Genomic DNA, 20,961 nt, shown 5'->3' on the forward strand with positions numbered 1-20,961 from the left:
TTATTGGTACTTACATAATAAAAATGCTTACGGTAGCTATAATACCTTTGTTCTAAAAGGCAAGATTTAAAAATCTACTGTCATGGCACAGAGTGACTATACATTACATTTTGAAAGTAACAATCTCGTTTTTAAGTGAAACAGTGATCAAAAATAATTAAAACCATAAGCGAATTAATCATTAATTACAAAGTATGAAAAGAGAGATCACATCTGCAAGCGATTTTATTAGTTGTACTGCTTAACAAGTAATAGGTTGAAATCAGTCAATATTAGAACTAGGGTTTGATCTTAGACAGTATCCAGTCGACGTAGGCCGTGACGCGGGTGTACACACCCGGCCAGCCCGGGGTCCCGCATGGCGAAGGCCCGTACGAGACGACGCCGAAAGCAAACCAGTTGTTATATTTGTTCACTTTGCCCATGAGCGCTCCTCCCGAGTCTCCCCTGCAGGAGTCTTGCCCTGCCATACCGCCAGCGCACATCTGCTGCGAGACTATCCGGCGGTTCACCCTACTGAATACGCTGTCGCACTCGCTGTTACTCACCACTGGCACCGATACTTTGAGTTTTACCTCTGATTCCGAGCCTGGAAAAACAAATGCAGTTCCACATTAACGAATGAATTTCGTATCATCAAAGTTATAAATAAGTCATCGAGAAAAACCACATTAATGCAAAATACAGCCACGTATTTAAAAAAAAGTCGTTTACTGGCATGTTCTTTACGTCAGTTACAATCCGGTTTTAAAATTTATACGTAAGTAAGGTAATCGTAACATCTATCGGCATAGAAAGTGGCAAACATTTTTTTTTTGCTTATTTCCTCTGGCGATCTGTCGCTGCGTTTTTCCTAAAAATACCTACTAGTTTCCTGATTTATCCTCATTTTGAAGAGCAGACTAAAAAACTTACGTGTTTCTGTTTTACCCCACCCGGCGACTTCCATATCGTAGCCCTCCAGTGTATTCTGTCTTAGGTCACTCATCGTTGGCAAGCAGATAGGCCGTACGAAGTCTGAAATAATGATGAAATAATGTTAAATTATCTCTACTAAGATTGTGAGTTTAAATTGGCACTAGAAGTCCACAGAAACACGACAGACAGAGTAGTTGATCACTATCTCATAAGCAATCACCTGTGGACCAAACTAATTCTATTTCGTCTATCGAATTTTTATCAATGAGCTTCTGAGAAATATTAAAACATTCAGATTTATGTTTATGTTACAGGAAATGTATGAAATCCGTCATTGTATACAATTCCTAGGAATTGTGTATAAGTCCTAAAATCACCCGGAAATGTGTGATGTAAATTATATTACACACATTTCCTAGGAAATTTACACATTTCCTAAATAGCAATCGGAAATGTAATTAAGATTTCAATAATTACCTACGAGTGGACATGCGGTTCGAGGGGAGGATATTGCATCATCCGATTACGCGGGGTCTCTATCAAATCGCCAAATTTTTTATACGCCTAGTTGTCTATGGCACACAAATTTTAAGCCTAAAATTTTTTTACACAAAATTATTTTTATTACGCCACTTTTTTTCTCCCGAAACTTAAATGGCGCTACCGCGCCGCGGCAGCTGTGTATGTGTAAGGTCGCAAGTCTAACCTAACCTAACCGAGACTTTGTTATCCAGCTACAGGAGTACTAAAACCTTCATGTCAATAAAAGTTTAATAAAAGAGTTTTAAAATTAGGGAAAACAAATACTTCAGCGTAATATGCGTGATGCCGAAAGAAAGGTATGCCAATAAATTTTAGGCAAATATTTTTTTCGGCCAAAGTATAATAATGCGAAAACAACTGTCAGCAGGCTAAACAATAATAATAATATTGTGAGTTCAAAGTACCTAACGGCCGATGTGGTTTGGCTAAATGAAATTTTAGGCGTACCGAGGGGCACCCGATCACGCGAAGGCGCTTGTGGCGCTTAGTTTTATACATTTCCTAATACAATATTGGAATTCTATAAAATTCCTAGGAAAAGTATACATTTCCTAGGATATGAGCGTATTAAAAAATCTCTGAAGCAATATTTTAAACATTTCCTAAATAGCTTCGGAATTGTATACATTTCCTAGGAATAGTATACAATTCCTAGAATTCATACATTTCCTGTAACATTTACATAAACAATACCATGACTGCCAAGATAAAATAAGTAGATGATGCATAGCCGAGAGGTCGCAAGAGTTATCTGCCGTTTATCGTTTCCTCGAAGATCTATTTAATAGGTTTATGAACTTGTACATTCTAGTTGACATATCTATCTAATTAGTACTTAGTTGCCGTATTTAAGTTGATCTGTCTGGCATCGTCGCTCATCCAGCAACTCGCACTGAACACATGGAAAGTTTAATCAGAACCGTGGAGGAGAATTTAGCATGCACAAGAGGCAATGGGGAGGGTTTTCAGTGATATTTTACTTTTAGACGTTGACAATGAAAGGTTCTTTAGTGTAAACCACTACTCCCGTGTAAAAATAAAGTATTATGTACCATTAAACTGCGCATTGTGCTCCAGCCTCAGCAAAGCAATGTCGTTGTGTTGGTTTGAGTCTGCTGGGTCGTATTTCTCATGAGCGATAATTTCCTCGACGGGTATGTCCTGTGGAGGCCCGCTGCAGTCGTCCCCGATGCAGTCCACTGCACTCGAGGTGTTCCACTCACCGAGCCGGACCTGGGATCTGGAAGGTGTTTTTTAAAGGTTAAGTTACCTTCTCTTTAGGAGAAGCTGGGAAGCAAACATCGTTAGATAACTTTCTACAAGAAATGGCAACGTATTTGATATTTGATGTAGCTTAGCTTTAGATCAGCTTTAGATTGGGTCTGCGGATTTTACCAAAGCAGAGAGGAAGCAGAATAACTCATCAGATTTCCGAACCGAAGCTGAGCGGAGAGGTGATGTGGGAATAGCGAAATCTGATTGGTGTTATTATTGATAAATTGATTGGTGACATTATTAAAACAAGTCATCTCCTGTCCTATCTTCGCTTTGATGAAAGCCGGGCTTTTTAATCTTTACTTAATTTAAAACAAACTGCATAGGTAGGTACTTACAGTTTCCAATTGGTAGGAAGATCCTCTCCTTTGACGCAATGGGCGGCGGTGAGCACGTACCTCGCAGAAATCAATACTCCCCCGCAGTAGAATCCCCATCCTTTGGCTGTAAAATAGACGCAACTGTTACACATTTTAGACAAAAATATGTATATGCCCATGACGGGAAATCTTTTCTGTCTCAGATCGCATAGGTATTTGCTGATTCTATTATGTACATACTTTAATCTGTGTGCAAAAATGATTTTCGTCCCTGCGCCAATGTCTCTTGTGAGCGTAGGTATCTTTAGTAACAAGCCCAACGAAGGTTATCAAAATAAAAAGATTTCACACTTACGTTTGTCATACCGCAGCAAGGTCATCCAGGGATGTTCATCAATCTCCGCCCTGGTCCCTCCCACGATTCTGTCGTCATTCTGTGCGCCACACTGATCGAGTCCGGGGAGTAAGTTGATGGGTTTCACCCTGGTGATGCCGGCTCTCTCGGCTGTGTCCACGTCTAAAGCTGGCGGGCCTAACCCTGGAGGGCAGCAAATCTGAAAGGATAAACGGTTTTTTATACATTGACTGTCAGAATTACTTAGTACAAAGAAAAAAAAATGTGTTGCTTCTGGCCAAAGAAAGTATGTACTATCGGCCACAGTGTTAACTTATCTATTTCCGTTTTTGCTCTCGCTCTCATCAAATGGTGATTCTTTGCGATAGAACGAGACGACATGACCAGCAATGGGTAGTTAACACTGTTGCTGATAGTACATATTTACCAACTTGAATATTCTGATTCGGTTTTTAGTGGAGTTAATTATTTTATTTTTTGGGCGTGAGAAAATTTTACGCTTTCGATTTCAATAGCCTGACTTTCTTCGTTCGTATTCCATTACTCATCTCTCCCTCATGTAGGAATCAAGCAATAGCTGCCTCTGTGTTTACTGGATCAGTTCAGCGTTTATTTACCTAGTACTTACTTAAGTAAATAATTAATCAACGGATTGAAATTTACCATGGGTTGGTCCCCGTTGAACCCGCAATGCAGACTGCGCAGGAGCCGCGCCAGGGTGGGCGTGTTGCCCTGGTTACGAAGCTGATCGTATAGGCTCGTGCATTCTTTGAGCTCTATGCATCCTGCACCGCCGTTGCATTTTTCTGGAAGGTAATTTTGGGATTCAATGAGCTTTTGGAACAACAGTACCTAGTTGGTTGTTGAGGTTACAACATTTGTAATTGCATACTTTTCTCCTATCATTAGGAACCTACTTTACCGATTAGCTATTTGAGCGAATCAGCGTGGTCATTAATTCGGACAGAACTCCTCAAGTGTGGTTCCGCCACTTAATTCCCGTAGAGCTCAGAGGTAAGTAGGTACATAATTATTGTAGAGGTTTACCTACTTAAAATTAAAATGCAACGTAATCTGTGTTATTTTTAACTTTGTTTTCATATCTTTCTTGAAATTACTGTTACAGTGGAATAGCTGACCATTAAATAGGAAATGTGGGTAATTATTTCATTACACAGCTCTCAGCCATTAAATAACAAGTCTATAATCACAGAACCGGTTTGTATTCTATTTTTGAAGCAATAAATCTAACGCTATCTTTCGATACCTAGCATTGAAATTACCACTATCAGCTATTATAAAGAAACTACAATTTGGATTTACAGTTATGATGACGTGTTAATAGGGTATCTTCCTTAAACTGTTAAGACTAGATTTTCAGAATGGGCGACGCTTTTGGGGTGATTAAGCTTTTGGTTTATTATATTAACTCTACATATAGAATTACTTAATAAATTATCATAAGTGTACCAAACAAAATGGACGGGAGATAGAACTAACCCTTTTTGGAACTACTGCCAAAACCTCTCCACCGTAACGTAGGTTTGATTGGCTATATTTACATGCATCATACGCCCTACATACCTATGTAAAATTTTTGCACTAGGTGTGGAAAACAGCAAGTAAGGATAAACAAACGCATCCTCTGAATGGTACATCCCTGTTAAGACTAAAAGACCAAGCGAACCCGCCTTAGTATAAGGAAAATAGCATAAGAAGTATAATTTAGTGTCGTCGGGTTTTCCCAAATTAATACATATTTTTGGACTATGTAGTATGACTTACAGGATGTTCCAAAAAGTATGTTCTAGTATCCCAGATCCAATAGGTTTTGAAACGTATTTAAAAACTACCGAGTACCTACATACCTACTATTTCGTAAAAAAATATTAATACAACAGAGTTGAATAGGTGATGTACTTAGGTATCTAGTAGAAAAGTTCAATTGGACTCTGTAGGTGTTTAATGCTGTAATATTTTGTCACGATATCACAGAATAATTTTGGATTTAGGAAATTGGGATAGAGGTCAATATTACAATCTTTGTAGGTACTTATCACCCGACAGTAGATGAACGTTTCCAAAAAATCTAAAATTTTAAAAGTATCGCGTTTGTTTAGCCCGTGAATTTATCTATGTATTTTAAATATGGTTTACTGTATTAATTCCTTCAATGCAGCACTCATAAGATAACTTATTAACAAAAATGTTGTGACTATTTTCCTCAAGCCTTGTTTTGCTTTATTCCGCCATTACTCATTGTTTATTATTATTAGGTTTCATCACATTAATACACGTAATTAGGTCTCATCATTCGAGGATTCTAAGAAAATTATGCCTTGAACCTTGATATTATAATGATGACAACTTTTACACTGTGATCCCTTTGGGCTTCTCTCATTTTGTTTTTATAAGATTCTACAGTTTTAATGGTTCTTATATGCATTATCAGTAATAAAACTTTTTGAAGGTACTTATTCTTCGTTCAATTAACAGCTTTCAAGTTGTATAAGCTGTTTAATGATTTAAATTTAATTTCTGTACTTATACTATCTTTGAGTCGCCAAACCAACAACGAAGGAGAGGCAGACCTAGCCTATCATCACAACGTCTCTTCCCATCCCAAACTATACAAATGTCAAGAAAAATGATTGGCATTGAAACTGTAGGTTTATCCAAACAGCATCTCAGTTATTTACATTCGTTTTTATTAGTTTTTACTGTTTTTATAATAATAATGACACGGGATCGCACGATAAGCTTATTCCTACCAAATTAAGACAACACTGTATGAAACTTAGATAAGAAGAGTTTGAGTAGTAAGCAAACATTTACAAATACTTAATCCGACCACAGATACCTACTCGTACTTATGTTGGGTAAGTAATTAATATGACATTCTATGCTCATTAGAAGCATGCCCAGCATCTTGATTGCTTACCAAAAAAATTCAAGACATTCAAATATGTATCCAAATAGTTCCAAAAACCGGTAGCGCATTTTCTTACATAACTTTTCAATTCCTATCATTGGAGGTCCGAAAATATTTCTCATACAATTTGATACCATAATGATTATTCTTCATAAAAAATTTAAAACCTACATATTTAAAAACATAATCATTGTTATTCATAATGTCACTAATCATACACTTAGTTTTTACTAATATTTGTTTTCATACGTTTTTCTATACTAATGATCGAAACTCATAATCATTCGAATAAATAACTATAATATTCATAAATGTGATTTATCCTAATATTTGTTTTCATAAATTTATTACTCATAAGTGTGTTTATCCATATTATTGAAAATCATGATGTCTATATTCGTATTAAATCGTATTTTAACATTAAATTAATTTGAAATGGTCCAAAACAGGCAATATTTTGTGCCACAAAACTAACGTGACAGAAACGAATCGCTGCAAAACCGACTCCACGTAGTCTTGTCTGCCCTACCCCTAGAGTGTAATTTAAAAGCCGGAGGCGCGGAGGGAGGGCAGCCCTCGCCCGCTGTAACGAGGCTCAGGCGCCCGGGTGAGCTGGAGCGGCTGAGGCTGGTCGCCGAGGCGCCGAAGGCGCCGATGGCGATCCAAAAAGCCGAAGCTGCGGAAGCAAGCGTGGGTGCCTGAGCCTCGTTACGCAAGGGCGGAAGGGCTGCACATCCCGCAGCGCCGGAGACGAGGAGATACCAATGCATGCTGCATGCTCTGCATGCTTATCTACTCTATTAAATTATATATGATTTTTTTAAAGATACGAGTATGTCTGTTATAAAGTAAATTATTCTGAACAACAACATTATGAGTTGAAGTATGTTCTTAGTAACAACATTATTAATTAAAACAATATGATCAATGAATGTTATGAAGAAAAAAGATCTGAAAATAAAAATTATGTATTTTAAATGGTTCTTGGTAGTAACAGTATTGATAAAAAAATTATGATTACTAACTGTTATGAGCTCCGATGGTAGTAATAAAAATGTATGAATAAAAAAAGTATGAAAAATAAAATTATGAAGAGTGATTATTATGAACACAAATCGGTAGTAAGACAAAGAATAGGATTTAGAATTTTATGTGAGCCAATATAGAACCCCAAAAACCAGCAAATCGCGCATCTCGTTTTGTAAGAATGTAAATATCAATTTGCCTGATCATTTTGTGGATAAACTGGTTACTTACGTGCGTCAGTTCTTGTCAAGGCGAGCAGAAAGATGCATACTGCGGCTGCGAACTTCACCAACATTTTAACACTAAACTATTATTTTGTTATGACTGTCTGAGTGTCACAGGTATGGACCAGAAGGCGGTTCACGGACGACTGATAGCTCAATTAGACGGCCGCGCGCGTCCGATCACCTCACATGAGGTTAATCAACAAAATAAGTTATATTTTTTCTGAAAAGACTCAAGTTGCGCGACGCGTGCGCTAGACGCCGCCTTGTGTTGGGATTTTCCTCGTACCCGTAGTTCATGACATTTATTTATGCTCGAGTGTGTGTTGATAAAAACAACAGGTCTTGTAAACTCGGCTCTGTGCTCGGCTCGATACGCTAATGGGCTTGATAATCGCACGATCGTAAATGAACTTTGTTACTCGATTTGCTAAAGAATTAGTACATTCCTACTAAGTTGCGATTAACTCTAAAACTTATAAGACCTTTGTTTTGGTTAGTAGATAGATATCAACAGCACTTGCTGGATATTAAGGCCTAAAACTCGTTTGATACAACTTTAAACGGTTTAAGTGACTCAAGACGATCTATTAAAAATCAGATTTTTATTAGGTACCTATTTGTTTTTAATATTAACAGTTAAACCACCAAATACCCAGCTCCCACTTAATTTTTGTTTTATGAGGAAAAAACACGACCTTTGGTACCTCTCATTCTCTTTTATAGCTTTTAGAGACCAATACAAAATATGGGGAAATACAAGATGACTTTTTATATTAGTTAATTATTGCTACTGTCATGGTTTTTATAACATTTAAATTAATAGAGTCCGTGGTATTAGGCTACTAGATAAATTATTTTATTATTTGCTGCTTATAAACTCAGGTAGGCGAAGGGAAGATAACCCTAATTAATGCGTTGAAGAATCTGAAATTCTGAATCAAATAAGCAGGTACCTAACGAATGTCACATTGTCTAGAAGTAACACTAGTTGTCCATATCGTTTTAGCTTTGATCGAAAGTTAAGAAATAATTTCATAGTAGGGGCTAGGGACTCGCAGTGAAAGTTGGAAATCCCCGAACAGATTAACACGACACTTGGAAAACCCTCGGGTTTGGAGCTCGACAGATCCAAACAATCAATCAATCAGTGCCTATAGGTACTTAATTCAGCAGAGCCTTTTTACCTTACGAATATAGAGGGTTAAGTATTCAGATTACAGAGTCTTGTTTATAAAACTGACGCACTGAGTAGGTCTACGATTGGTCTTTGTTTCTTAAAATGTAGTTTAATTATGCTCACTACAATCAGAATATAATAACTAGATTGCTACTGGTAGTTCTATAAATAAAAGCTCCCGATTAGTTTCAGGGCTTATGTAAACTTTTTCCTATAAATAATCAATTACATAAAGTAATAAACCGTTAGTTCTTATAGTACAATTTGTATCGTGTCAAGTTAAATTATTCAGTGGTGACTCACTAAGTTCTTTTGCCCTACACATTTGATTCAATGCAGTCCTTTCGTTATAAAATGAAACAATGAGTGTTCGTAATTTCCATTTACTAACATTGCATATTAATAACCGCATAGACACTTCGTCTTTACGTGCTAGATTCACATTAGTCGATATACAAGATAAAGTCCTCGGCCAAATGTCTGGCCAAATCGTTGAACAGCTTGAGCCCAATGGTGAAGATGAGTATGCTCTTGAAGAGTTGCCATCTGAAATGATCTTCTTTCATTTTCTTGATGAAGTTATTTGTGTCATTCCAGGTCTTTAACAATGTGCGCTTGAACGAAGTAAAGAACTGGAAAAGGGAATTTATGTTTCAGTCAAGGGTTTCAGAGGAAGAGGGGAAATGATTTATGGTAATTGAAAACTATTTTCATTACTTTTCAGGTTCGCCTTTATAAATATTGGTTTACGAAAACGATACATTCATGAAACTAGGTACCTCCTACCTTGCAAATAGTGCCTTCACGATGGGAAATTATGGTTGATCCTCTAGCTTGAGATAACTACCGACAGCTCTCACGCAGTGCTCATCATAGGATTCTTTTGATTTTTTTATGGCAATTGGGTTTATAGGTATGACCTTATTATAATACCTACTCCACCTACACCTTGGTACTTACTACCTACGGTGATTTCCTCAATACTCAGCGTTGACTAATGGCTAATGGATATCTGCAGTTAAAATGACATACAGTGTTTACTTCAATAATCTAAATGTGTAACAGGGAAAACGAATTCGGTTTGACTCATTAGGTACTTAACGAGAAGACATAGGTTAATTAGACTTAAATCACAATCGAAATGACCCAGGGAGCATAACTATGAGCATGACTAGCGTTTTCAATCTGTCTGTTACTCCTGAAAAAACAAATAAGTAAGCCCATCCCACCTTATGGGAAGTATGGGTCTTTGGAAGACTATAGTATTATTACCTACGTCTACTTCAAGCAATGGCGTCTATCTTATGGACCTTATGAATATTTTAAAATACAACCTAAAAGATAGTGGTGCTAGTAGTACTAGCATAGTTATTATAATGAAACCTAAATTACTATACAAATACAATATTTTCATGTCTCTAAACTTAATATTTTATAGCAAAGAAATCTATAAAAACAATAATAAATACTTATTTAGCTCATCAAAGTTACATTCGGCGAAGGGCGTCGTTGTCCGCTTTGTGCTGATCCCGACACAGTGCATGGAAAAACCACTGGTGTGGAGTTATTGACAGCACTGAAGACTGGGACCCTCTGCTGAGTGGTTATCGGGGCTCGAGGAATTGGCGTCGACTTCTGTTCAGCCGACTTTGAAAGTGGCCCAGTTGCCCCAAGTCCTTGAAAGTTCTTTGACACAACCGTTGTCCCCGGAGCACCTGCTCCTCTAGTACTGCCAGCTTGCCCCACATCATCTGCCCCGCAAGTGGTATGTCGACTTTGAGGCATATCATTACGATGTTTACGATAAATGGAAGTTACATTTTTATTGGTTTTTGTTTACTTTTACGTCATTATCTTAAATTGCATGCATAATTTATGTTTAAATTGTAATTGATGAAAGTGGAACAAAATAGTTTTTGAGATGATCAATCAATGTCAAATTATCAAGCACAGATGATCAACCATGAGTTTAGTGAAGAAGTATAAAGAAGTTTCTATTTTAGCTATGTTATGGCAAACTTTCCAATACACTTATTTATTTCCATCTAGAGACATTATGTTTTCGTAATAGAATCATAATACTACGAGGAATTAAGAGTTATCAAAATACATAATAAATCTAAGATCTCGCCTTCTCATCGAGATGTGTACGAGCAAATTGAAAGCGTGCTTATCGGTGACCTGCCGTCAGTTTCGAGCCTGTGGCAGGCCTTTTTGGAGTTAAATTCTATTGCTTATATCTTAGACAAACTGTCTACTCGCTAACAGCTATCCTACGAACATTTCTGAGCTCTTGATGGACATCGATTCCAGTCAAATGACGATTTCATAGAGAGGTTGACATGAAAAAACGGTCTTCCCTCTGCGATGTGCGCCGGCGCTGTTCAGAACTTGGTCTCGGGATAAAGCCACCAGTCTCCCGAAAGCGTCTTAAAACTTTCGAAACCCAGGACTGGCTTATGTGGCGCTGACGTGCGACAGCCCGCTGGCTGAGCCCTTCTTGCAATAGTGCAACGATTTGTGCTGCTTCTAAAGGTGTAGAATCCCAGGTAAAGTGTCAAAAGAAGCGGAGATGTGTATGAATCAACGTGCGAAAGCAAAAATCCGAAAACGCGTTCTTTTATAGGGGGTAAATAGGCCGCAACTCGCGACGTATCAAACAGTTCATACATGTCTTTTTCGTTACTTCTTCACATCAGCCGGGATATCTTTTTAAATACTGGTGTGATTTAAATGAATTTGGTATCAATTTAAAGATAAAAGTTTAATCTTTAAAATGGTGCCACTTTTTTTGTTCCTAACAAATTCGTTAGTACACAAGATCGCGTGGAAACAACTTCATGTAAGTGATTCCATACTTTTGCTCGCGAGTGTATTTCGCGCGATGTGCCGTCATCAGCATGAAATAAAACCAGTAAATTCAGTTCAATACATTAGGTACAGTCCTTTAATATTAAAAATGCTATAAAATAATTAACTAATCTATCATTACTCGTGGATATTGTCTAATATCCAGTCCATATAGTGGGCGACTCGCGTGTACACGCCAGGGAACCCGCCGATGCCGCATCTCTTCGAGCCGAAGGAGACGATGCCTCGCTGCACGTAGCGCTCGCCCCTGTTCAAGACATTACCAGGGTACATCAGGGGACCCCCGGAGTCGCCACCACATGAGTCTTTGTCTTGCACGCCGCCGGCGCACAGTTGTCGCTCAGAAATGCGTGGGTTGCTGAAATCAGTTCAACATATTGTTGTATTTTTCATTTTATTACCAATGTAAAACTTGTTCGAGGAGGTTTATTGAGTCATCCTGGTCTAGTTAGGGTATTTTTTCTTCACTTCGTCATCTGGAAAATCGGGCGATCCTCTAAATTGACTTGGAAAGTCTTGCCACTAGATAATGGAATCTTTTAGTTAGGTGTTTACCAACGAGACACCATATTACTAACGTTAATCAGTGATTGAAATTCAGGAAGTGAATAAGGTAAAGCGTCATATTTTATGGAAAACAGTTAAGGCACGTTAAGGCATTCATTCTAATTTTGTATGATGAGCCACTTTCTCTATACAAATATAGCTCTGATGGCTCTTTTACATTACCTACGAGATAGAGAATTCCTTAGCTTTGTCAATATTCTATTTTATTTTATTTATTTATTGTGCAAAACCATTCGTTAGTTTGTTGCAAATGTTTCGATATTTCACTTACTCTTTGTACACTTTAGTGCAAGCTGCATTCGAGACAATGGGTAGTTCTACACTGAGAAGCACCGGCGACTGCAGACCGTCCTCCGTGGCGCCCCAGCCCGCCACCGTCCCTGGCTGATCGTCCAAGTACTGGTTTTGAAGTTCAGGCGTTATGGGAAGACACACTGCCTTCATACTTTCTGCAAATAAGTTAAGCAGCTTTTTATGGATTTTGAAAATTGATTTTTATCAGCATTATTTTTCTGGTGAGTTGAGATATAAATACCAACGAGGAATATCAATGCAACACATAAACCTCGTATCCTATGAAGAATTGAACTCTGTTCGAGTAATGATAGTCATAAAAATATGAAAAGCTGTTGTATATTCATTTTTCTTCTGTACTCAAGTCATCTGGGAATTCTCCTATTTCTTACCTAAAGAAAAATCTGCGGGTTCTGACAGCCTCAGGAGAGCAAGGTCGTTGACCAGCGTCTCTGGATTGTATTGGTGCGTAATTACTGCTTCCACTGATACATTCTGTAACGAGAATTCACAAAGTTCTGAATTAAAAGAGAAAAAAAACTTACTAGCTAAGTGATTAAAGATATCAAAATTTTCCAAAACAATAATAGTCATTCAATAATATTTTAAAATGACTATCAATCAATGGCCGCCTACTCTAATGGTTTAGGTAATCAGCCTCAGAAAATTACCTAGGCATAGAACTAGAAAAGTTAATGAAGGAGACACCTCATGTGGATGATTTGTAAGAACTATTTATTAGTCCAAACAAATAAAGAAATTTTGACTTTGACTTTTGACTTTGACTTTGTAACTGGTACGTTTATTAAGAAGTCAGTATACGACAATATGGCAACGGGTTTTGAATCAGGCTGCCGAGTCTAGCGGTCAGAAGTGCGATCTCCATCGACCCCTAAAATGAACTATCGTGGTAAACCTACTTACTTCTAGCCGTAACATTTAGGTGTTTATAACCTAGCTGGAGGGGTAAGTGTGTAAAAAGAATTGTTTTTTTTTAAAGATTATTAGCAATAATAGGTGTGTCACAAATTACTAATTACTTTCCTAAAAACTAAAATAATTGATTACGTACCCTGACGTTCGGCGCGCAGTACAGCTTTTCCCCTACTCGTTCACAGTCGGGATCTTTTCGCACGTCGTGCTCCCCCAGGATGACTCCATTCAGCTTGAGTCGCTCCCCCAAATTCGAGACGCAGTGCGCGGCTGTTAGCACGTACCGCTCAGAGATCAGCGTGCCTCCGCAACTCAGCTTCGTTCCTCTTGCTGCAAAAGAACGTGTTAGATGGCTAAATAGAGCATTTGGGTTGGTTATATCAACAAGTCGAGCAAAGTCTGCAGCCACCGTATTGGCAGGTCGTATTGTTACGAAGAAGAATGTAGAAAATCTAACAGTTAAGTTCTCAACTTTACCATGTCACTTTTTACTTTCTTTTTGATCCAATAACTAGAAGAAAAATAAGTAGCTGCCGAATGAAAATTGCTGCTAGCCTTACATGTGGATCATATTTCAAACTTTAAATTTATCTGTAAACGATACATCTATTTTACTTATAGATTTCACCTACTAAGATTAACTTTTTGAAAACAAAGATTTTCTTTTCACTTACGTGAGCTGTAAGACAGGAGTACCATCCAAGGTATCTCGAACAGGCGAGTGGTGTTGCCGCCAAATATCCTGTCACTGTCCACGATACCACAGTTCTCAGGGAGGAGGTGCAGGTTCCGATGACCCTGGACGTTTGGGGGCTGACCACTTCTGTTCTCCGTCCCGGTTGACGGTTTCTTGTTGTCCGTGTCCCGGGTGTGAGGCTGTGAAGGCGTAGGAACGACAGCACTTGTAGGCTTGGGGTTGATATTACCCCAATTTCCTATGTCAAATCCCGGAGTAATATCATTGTCAATGTTTGAATGCGATGGGCAGCAGACCTGAAATGAATTCAGTAAAATCCTTTAGAATTATAACATGGACCTATAAAAAAAGGCGGACGGAACTCGCACTACAACAAAACTGTGACGCAAAATTTTGGCGTTTGTCTATTGTGTGAGTGAATTTAGGGATGCCATGTTAGCCAAAACATTTTACCCATTTATTTTAAGAAAAACATAGATCGGCAGATGTTACTTGGAAATGTAGACAGAATTATTCCGTGCCATTTTAAAAGGATGAAAGGTGAATGCGTTGAGGTAGGCGCGAAATTTTCAATGTTCAAATTTTCTTACATTGTTTGCAAGTCAGTGTGTCAGGGTATGTACATAATGTTGATCAAAAATGATTCACGCAGTTACAAATTACGAATCTTGTGTACATTATAATCATAATCTTATGCATCATCAATATATTATTATTTCGGGTAATTTTCCCACGTAAATAACTGAGAACACTGGTCTTTGACGTATTATTTTTTCGAGTGAATGACGTTTGATTTCAATTAATTTCAATATTTTAATGTCAGGAAATAAGTGATTGGATTATTATTTTGCCTGTGAAATGTGATTCCTTAATTTTTGTTTGTTCGAACAGAACGGTTTTTACACAATTTCATCACACAAGACATGTCGTATTCGTGTTGTTTTTTTGCTGCTTAAATGTGTCAACTGTGTGAAGTTTGCACTCGAAGTGGTGTAACAGGGTGTGAATGTGTGCGTGCCGGCCTGTACGTACAGGCAAGCTGGTGTATCCTAACGTCACAGTATTTTGTTGATGAGAATCCGTCCGACTTTTTTTATAGGTCCATGAATTATAATTATAAAGTAGTGTTTGCAAAGCGAAAAACGTTTATTTGCTCGAAAGGCTTATTAACCATAAGCTTTGGGAATATCAAAATAGCGTGAAACATACCAATGGCTCATCTAATTCAAATCCACAGCCGATTTCATGAAGTTTTCTCCTTATATGGAGAGGCATCGGGTGTCCAGCGTTTTGTATTTCTGACATAAGTGGTTTGCATTGAGTGAGTGGGATACATGATCCTCCCTGCTCGTCTTCATAACAGCTATCTCCTGAAAATACTGAAAAGCACCATAAAATATATTATCATACGTGTCAGCGTCAGGTACCTACACATTTATTTACAATTTAGTGAAATAACACTTATGTTTTTAGTCTTTAATTAAGTATGTTATATCCTTGTGTATCCGAGTTTGGTAATCGAAATAAACAAATTAGAAAATATTTTAGGAATATGAATATCTAGACACATTACGAAGTAAATAATTGAAAGATGATTCCTACTTTGCTTGGTAGGTGTATCTTTTTTTCAGTTTACTCGTTAGTAATTAGCTATGTAGTAGGTACCTGACAGGCAGGAACAATTAATTGCGCAAACATTTAATTTAATAACCTTCTTTCGCCGGTAGGTATATCTTTAGTGCGAACTACCTAATTACAATTCATAAAATTACTTTGCATATGTTCTTGATGAACAAGTTTCACAAATAGCAAGTTTATCCCTTTTAAAAGTAACGTGCCTTACACGTGCGCCACTTTCATTTAGTAAAGCTAGTAGGTACGTATAGGTAAATTGACTGATATTATACATATAAAATAACATCCGTCGATGCCGAGTATAATATAATTAGTTGTGCCCGCGACTTCGTACGCGTGAAAACCAGTTTTCGCAACATTTTTCATTATTGCTCTGCTCCTATTGATCGTAGCGTGATGTTGTGTAGCCTATAGCCTATCTCGATAAATGGGCTATCTAACACTGAAAGAATTTTTCAAATCGGACCAGTAGTTCCGGAGATTAGCGCGTTCAAGTAAACAAACAAACAAACTCTTCAGCTTTATAATATTAGTATAGATTTATTACCTTGAGATCTAAAAACTCCTCTATAGCATCTACGTATAGTAAAATGAAAAAATCATGTTGAACCACTTCTTAAGGGCCAAAGTTTTATTATGATCGTTGATCTTAGAACCTTAGACGAGCGTTTTAATTTGATACACCTTTAATTAATAGCAATTAAGACAATAATTATTATGACATGGATTCCACAGCCTGAATGGTCACCCTAGATTTTGCAAGAAGCTAGAACAGGTAAATGGATTTCGAGGAAGTAACAAATTAATTTAATCCATTTATTAATATTATGTACAAGAAAATACCTATGAGTTGACATACTCGTAATAAGTATATTCGTACAAACTACATAGTTGCACACTAACAAGTCCAACAACTGATTTACGTACATCTGTATTCAACTTATAGCTTAGTGAAATAAGTAGCATTTGACTTCGTAACGTAATCTATCTACAGGGTGGAAACGATAAGTGATCTCACTCGATTATTTCTAAACTATACAAGATATCCAAAAAATGGTTACTGATCCTGAAAGTGCTTCACGAGCTCTATCCAACAGTACCAATAATAGTTTACAAAATAAACTGGATCTATCTGAAAATTCAATGTTTCCAGTCTCCATACATTTAGTAAAACCACAGTTTATTAAAAACTATACAAGATATCCAAAAAATGGTTACTGATCCTGAAAGAGCTTCACGAGCTTTATCCAACGGTACCAATAATAAGTTATAAAATAAACTGGATCTGTTATAAAATTTCCAGCTTCCATACATTTAGTACTTCCACAGTCATGGCACTCATGTCTCGATAATATTATAGCAAGTAAAGCTTAAAACCAATGTTTTCCATGAATAATTTTAAATAAGAATGCAATTTACGAGTTAATTTTAAGTGTTTATTATTTAAAATAAAAAAATTAACAGTTCTAATATTATGTGTCTGGCATAGTGGCATACATTTAGTATGGAGGCTGAAAACATTGAATTTTCGAATAGATCCAGTTAATTGTGTAACCTATTACTGATATCGTTTGAAAAAGCTCGTGAAGCACTTTTAGGATCAGTAATCAGTTTTTCGATATCTTGTATAGTTTAGAAATAATCGAGTGAGATCACTTATCGCTTCCACCCTGTATACTTATAATAAATCTGTAGAGAGGTCAATTCTGTCTGACTTAGGAATTCCCACGGGAACAGGAATTAGTGGGAAAATCCTTTTGTATGAAAAATCTAAACCGCTTAAGTTAGACGCTTGAAATTTGGCATGCAGGTACCTTAGTAAACTTAAAGCTTAGTTACAACGGGAGTTAGCGGGAAAAAACATTTGTATGAAAAAATCGAAACCGCGTAAGACAGATGAAGGGGGTAAAACGGGATCCACGCGTACGAAGTCGCGGGCGGCCGCTAGTAATGAATGAATTAATTAATACACTATTCAAAGTTAGCGATAGACAATGATTATTTGATGATTAAGGACATCATCGAAAATGAATTAGGTACATCAAAATAAAAAGAGAATACATGAAGTCAATCAATTTGAATAAATACCTACTACCTATGTATTTTAAAATTGCTCATAGCTTTAAAAGCATAAGCTAACTTAATATTATGTCCAAATCTATTTATTTATGAATAAAACCAATCTTTTCAAAATCTCCATTGGAAAGACATCAACGAATTAGACTCTCGACTACGAAAAAGGATATTTTTAAAATATTAATTTCATAATTTTGTCCGTTTACTTTGCAGTTGATATTTATGTTTAATTCATTAATGATTGTTAAATAAGTTATAAGATGTCATAGGTACTTACGTTGTTTACGTTTTTAAGTATTTCCATGCGATAGCATTTTAAGTGTCTTTGTTATAATAATTAAAAGCAATAAAGATACCACAAACTGTTATTCCCCGACTTTAATTTATGTTGATTAAGAGATAATATTAATAGTTATTATTTTTATAACCTTATCATTAGAGGTTCTATAAGGTTAAAGGACAAGGTTTGATGTAACATTTATTTAAAGATAATATTTAACCTTAAAGCTATTTATTCATATTGCTTATTATAGTTACGGGGTTATTCCAATTTAATTGTTTAATTTTTCCGAAAAAACTCGAGTTCACTCCACTTCAAGCATGAGAAGTCCGATTTGAATCTAGGTAGATACCTACTGTTCTGTTTATAAAAACACAACTTCGAAGTTAAATACTTGATGATTGCGGTAGCGGTTTTTATAATGTAATTAAATAGTAATTAATTATGAATTTACTTACAGGTGTTTACTGGCAACAGTAGCGCCACCAGGAATCCAGCAGTCAACGAAGCCCTAGCCATTTTCTTATCACTATTTAGTCAGTTTTTTGAAAGCACTGCACGTGTCCACATATCAGTCCGTTTCCCACGAAGTCTAATACCATTTACTTAAATAACTTAATTAAATACGTAACAATAGCACTGTGACGCACTGATGTGTTGATCAGTCTTTTGAGATCACTTTATTCGGTGTAAATACAGGTTATCGCCGGGTCATGGCACGTTCGATGTTTTGTTGAATATATTTGAAGATATTGGAATGGTGTTTTGTGGATTGGCGAGGTAGGATGACGAGGATGTCATTACCATACTAGCTGCGCGTGAGACACGAGTGGACTGCCCAGACGCAATCTCGCCTTTTAGCTGGCAGCCGATAAATGCCGGCGTAATATAGATAGCTTACAAGTTGATGATTAATAGTAGGTAGCTAACGTAAATGTTTATCCCGTTGACCGTTTATTTTGATTGTTTAGTGATCGAATTAATAAGGCGAGAATTGACAATCGACTGAGCTTTATTCAGTTCAACATGTACCTACCTACTCGGTTCTTATAGGTACAGATACATAAGAAACTTTTTAACCGGTTGTCACATAAAAAAGGTAAAGTTGAAATAACGTAAAGCTTGCTGTGAATATCCAGTGTGTAGGGCATCGACATTACATTCCACAGTAAAGTGGAAACCTGCCTGAACAGCAAATGCAAGTCAATTTCTTTTTTTTTTCAAATTTTTGGCATTTTGGTAATTCAAACCGGGCAAACTCGTATTAAAACATAAATTCCCTCTTTGTATGCAACATAAGTAGGTATTTTATGACAATATGATAGAAAGCTTTCAGGCTTTCAGTGAGCTTTTCTGCTACGACGACGCTATTCTACCTTCATTTTCTTAACTTGTCGACCAACTACTACAACTTAAATGTACCATACTAGACTGCATCTCACTAACATCAGATGCGATTGCGGTCAAATACCTGCCTTGTATTGCATTGGTAGTGATTTATGCAATTGAGCCAAGATTAAATGCTCCAAAATATATAAAGTATACTTGTGACCAGACGAGACAGACAATCTATAAACTTTAGAAAGTGCGATTCTGTATATTGATAAGAAAAATAAAATACTAAGCGCATATTTACAGCTACTCAACCTACTTTTCTATACACAATTATTTATGTTTACTTAAAAAAGAACCAGCCAGATAAAGTTATTAATATCAAAATCAAGTCACGGTTTCATTACATCCGTTTACTATGATTGTTTACGTTAAAAAACCTTCGAAGAATTGGCTGATACAGTCAGCATCAAATAGTTCGTGATCGTGACACCCACAGTATTCTAACTCGGCCATATTTTTTTAATAAATGTCAACAGCCGCGCGGAACGTCATCGTATGACAACATGCGATAGGGCTGCCCACCTGCAGACCCTGTTTTCATTACATCTGCCTACTTAGAATTTCTATCTAGTTTTGTAAATGTATTTTGTGATTGTAATTTTTATTTTTATTTTAACAAACAAAATACTTTGTGATGAAATAGGATAACAATGCATGTTGTCTTGTCATTAGTAGATTTAATTAAAAAAATATATTCGTGTTAAGATTTAGTAACAAATCTTACCTATTTTGCGACCGTAAAACGTATGCGCCTCGACTGAGGCGTACAAAATGCTTGATTATTATACAGGGTGTTAGGTAAATGGGTTATAAACCCAAGCTGACACTAGCCCATGTTTACATGTGCATATAAATGGTATGGTGAAGTCAGAAAATTGATATCATCATTTTAATAATTTCAATTTTCATACAAATCTGATTTTATAATTTTATTTTGTATGAACATTAAAAAAAAATGATATCACTGACTTCACCATACCATTTACATGCATAAAATGTTAACATGAGCTAGTGTCGGCTTATAAACCCATTTACCTAACACCCTGTATAAATAGGTACTTGTAATTACTTTTATAAAAAAACTTACTGTTTAAAAAAAACAACACATTGTCCGTTTATTACTGTGGCACATTCGCGACACCCTCGACTTTTGCATGTCGAGCGCATACCGAGATTTGAATTTCGAAGGAAAGCTTGCGTTTCGTCCGTTTATATGAAGTTACAATACTGTATGATAATATTACCGTGCCCAAAGTAGCCAAAAAGTTCGCTACGTGTCGGAATAAGGTGTGAAGTGATGTCAACTTTTTAGTCACCGGGTGTCACGAACTATTTGATCCTGACTGTACAAGTTAGTGGGTATAGCTATAGATTATATCCTCATTTACATAGAATTGTTCTTTGTACTAGTTTTATGTTGTACTAGTTTTTGTAATTGAT

General features: G+C 36.6%; 2 protein-coding genes across 2 annotated transcripts; both read right to left on the reverse strand.

Annotated features, from left to right (window-relative positions):
* Positions 1–207: 207 nt before the first annotated feature.
* On the reverse strand, positions 208–19,118 carry LOC114352615 (uncharacterized). The gene is made up of 16 exons (XM_028304278.1): positions 18,585–19,118; positions 15,345–15,514; positions 14,113–14,431; positions 13,578–13,768; positions 12,898–13,000; positions 12,483–12,660; positions 11,766–12,002; positions 10,265–10,547; positions 9,230–9,405; positions 7,601–7,671; positions 4,075–4,217; positions 3,412–3,610; positions 3,075–3,180; positions 2,514–2,701; positions 916–1,017; positions 208–589 (listed from the first exon to the last, which is right to left on the reverse strand). The coding sequence occupies exons 1-16, from the start codon at positions 18,643–18,645 to the stop codon at positions 279–281; spliced, it is 2,838 nt and encodes a 945-aa protein (XP_028160079.1). The 5' UTR covers positions 18,646–19,118; the 3' UTR covers positions 208–278.
* Positions 9,117–10,632, reverse strand: LOC114352613 (uncharacterized). Its single transcript, XM_028304272.1, has 2 exons — positions 10,265–10,632; positions 9,117–9,405 (listed from the first exon to the last, which is right to left on the reverse strand). The coding sequence occupies exons 1-2, from the start codon at positions 10,556–10,558 to the stop codon at positions 9,217–9,219; spliced, it is 483 nt and encodes a 160-aa protein (XP_028160073.1). The 5' UTR covers positions 10,559–10,632; the 3' UTR covers positions 9,117–9,216.
* Positions 19,119–20,961: the final 1,843 nt, after the last annotated feature.

Source organism: Ostrinia furnacalis, unplaced genomic scaffold (assembly GCF_004193835.3).
Source record: "Ostrinia furnacalis isolate ACB-3 unplaced genomic scaffold, ASM419383v2 OfSCF1409, whole genome shotgun sequence".
Taxonomy (NCBI): domain Eukaryota; kingdom Metazoa; phylum Arthropoda; class Insecta; order Lepidoptera; family Crambidae; genus Ostrinia; species Ostrinia furnacalis.

Coding starts and splice junctions, on each gene's coding strand:
- LOC114352613 (XM_028304272.1), bottom strand. CDS start 10,558: ATGCCTCAAAGTCGACATACCACTTGCGGGGCAGATGATGTGGGGCAA. Junction 9,406..10,264: donor AACGACGCCCTTCGCCGAAT/GTAACTTTGATG, acceptor TCCCTTTTCCAG/TTCTTTACTTCGTTCAAGCG.
- LOC114352615 (XM_028304278.1), bottom strand. CDS start 18,645: ATGGCTAGGGCTTCGTTGACTGCTGGATTCCTGGTGGCGCTACTGTTG. Junction 10,548..11,765: donor ATATTAGACAATATCCACGA/GTAATGATAGAT, acceptor TATGCCTCAAAG/TCGACATACCACTTGCGGGG. Junction 3,181..3,411: donor CTTGCTGCGGTATGACAAAC/GTAAGTGTGAAA, acceptor TCTATTTTACAG/CCAAAGGATGGGGATTCTAC.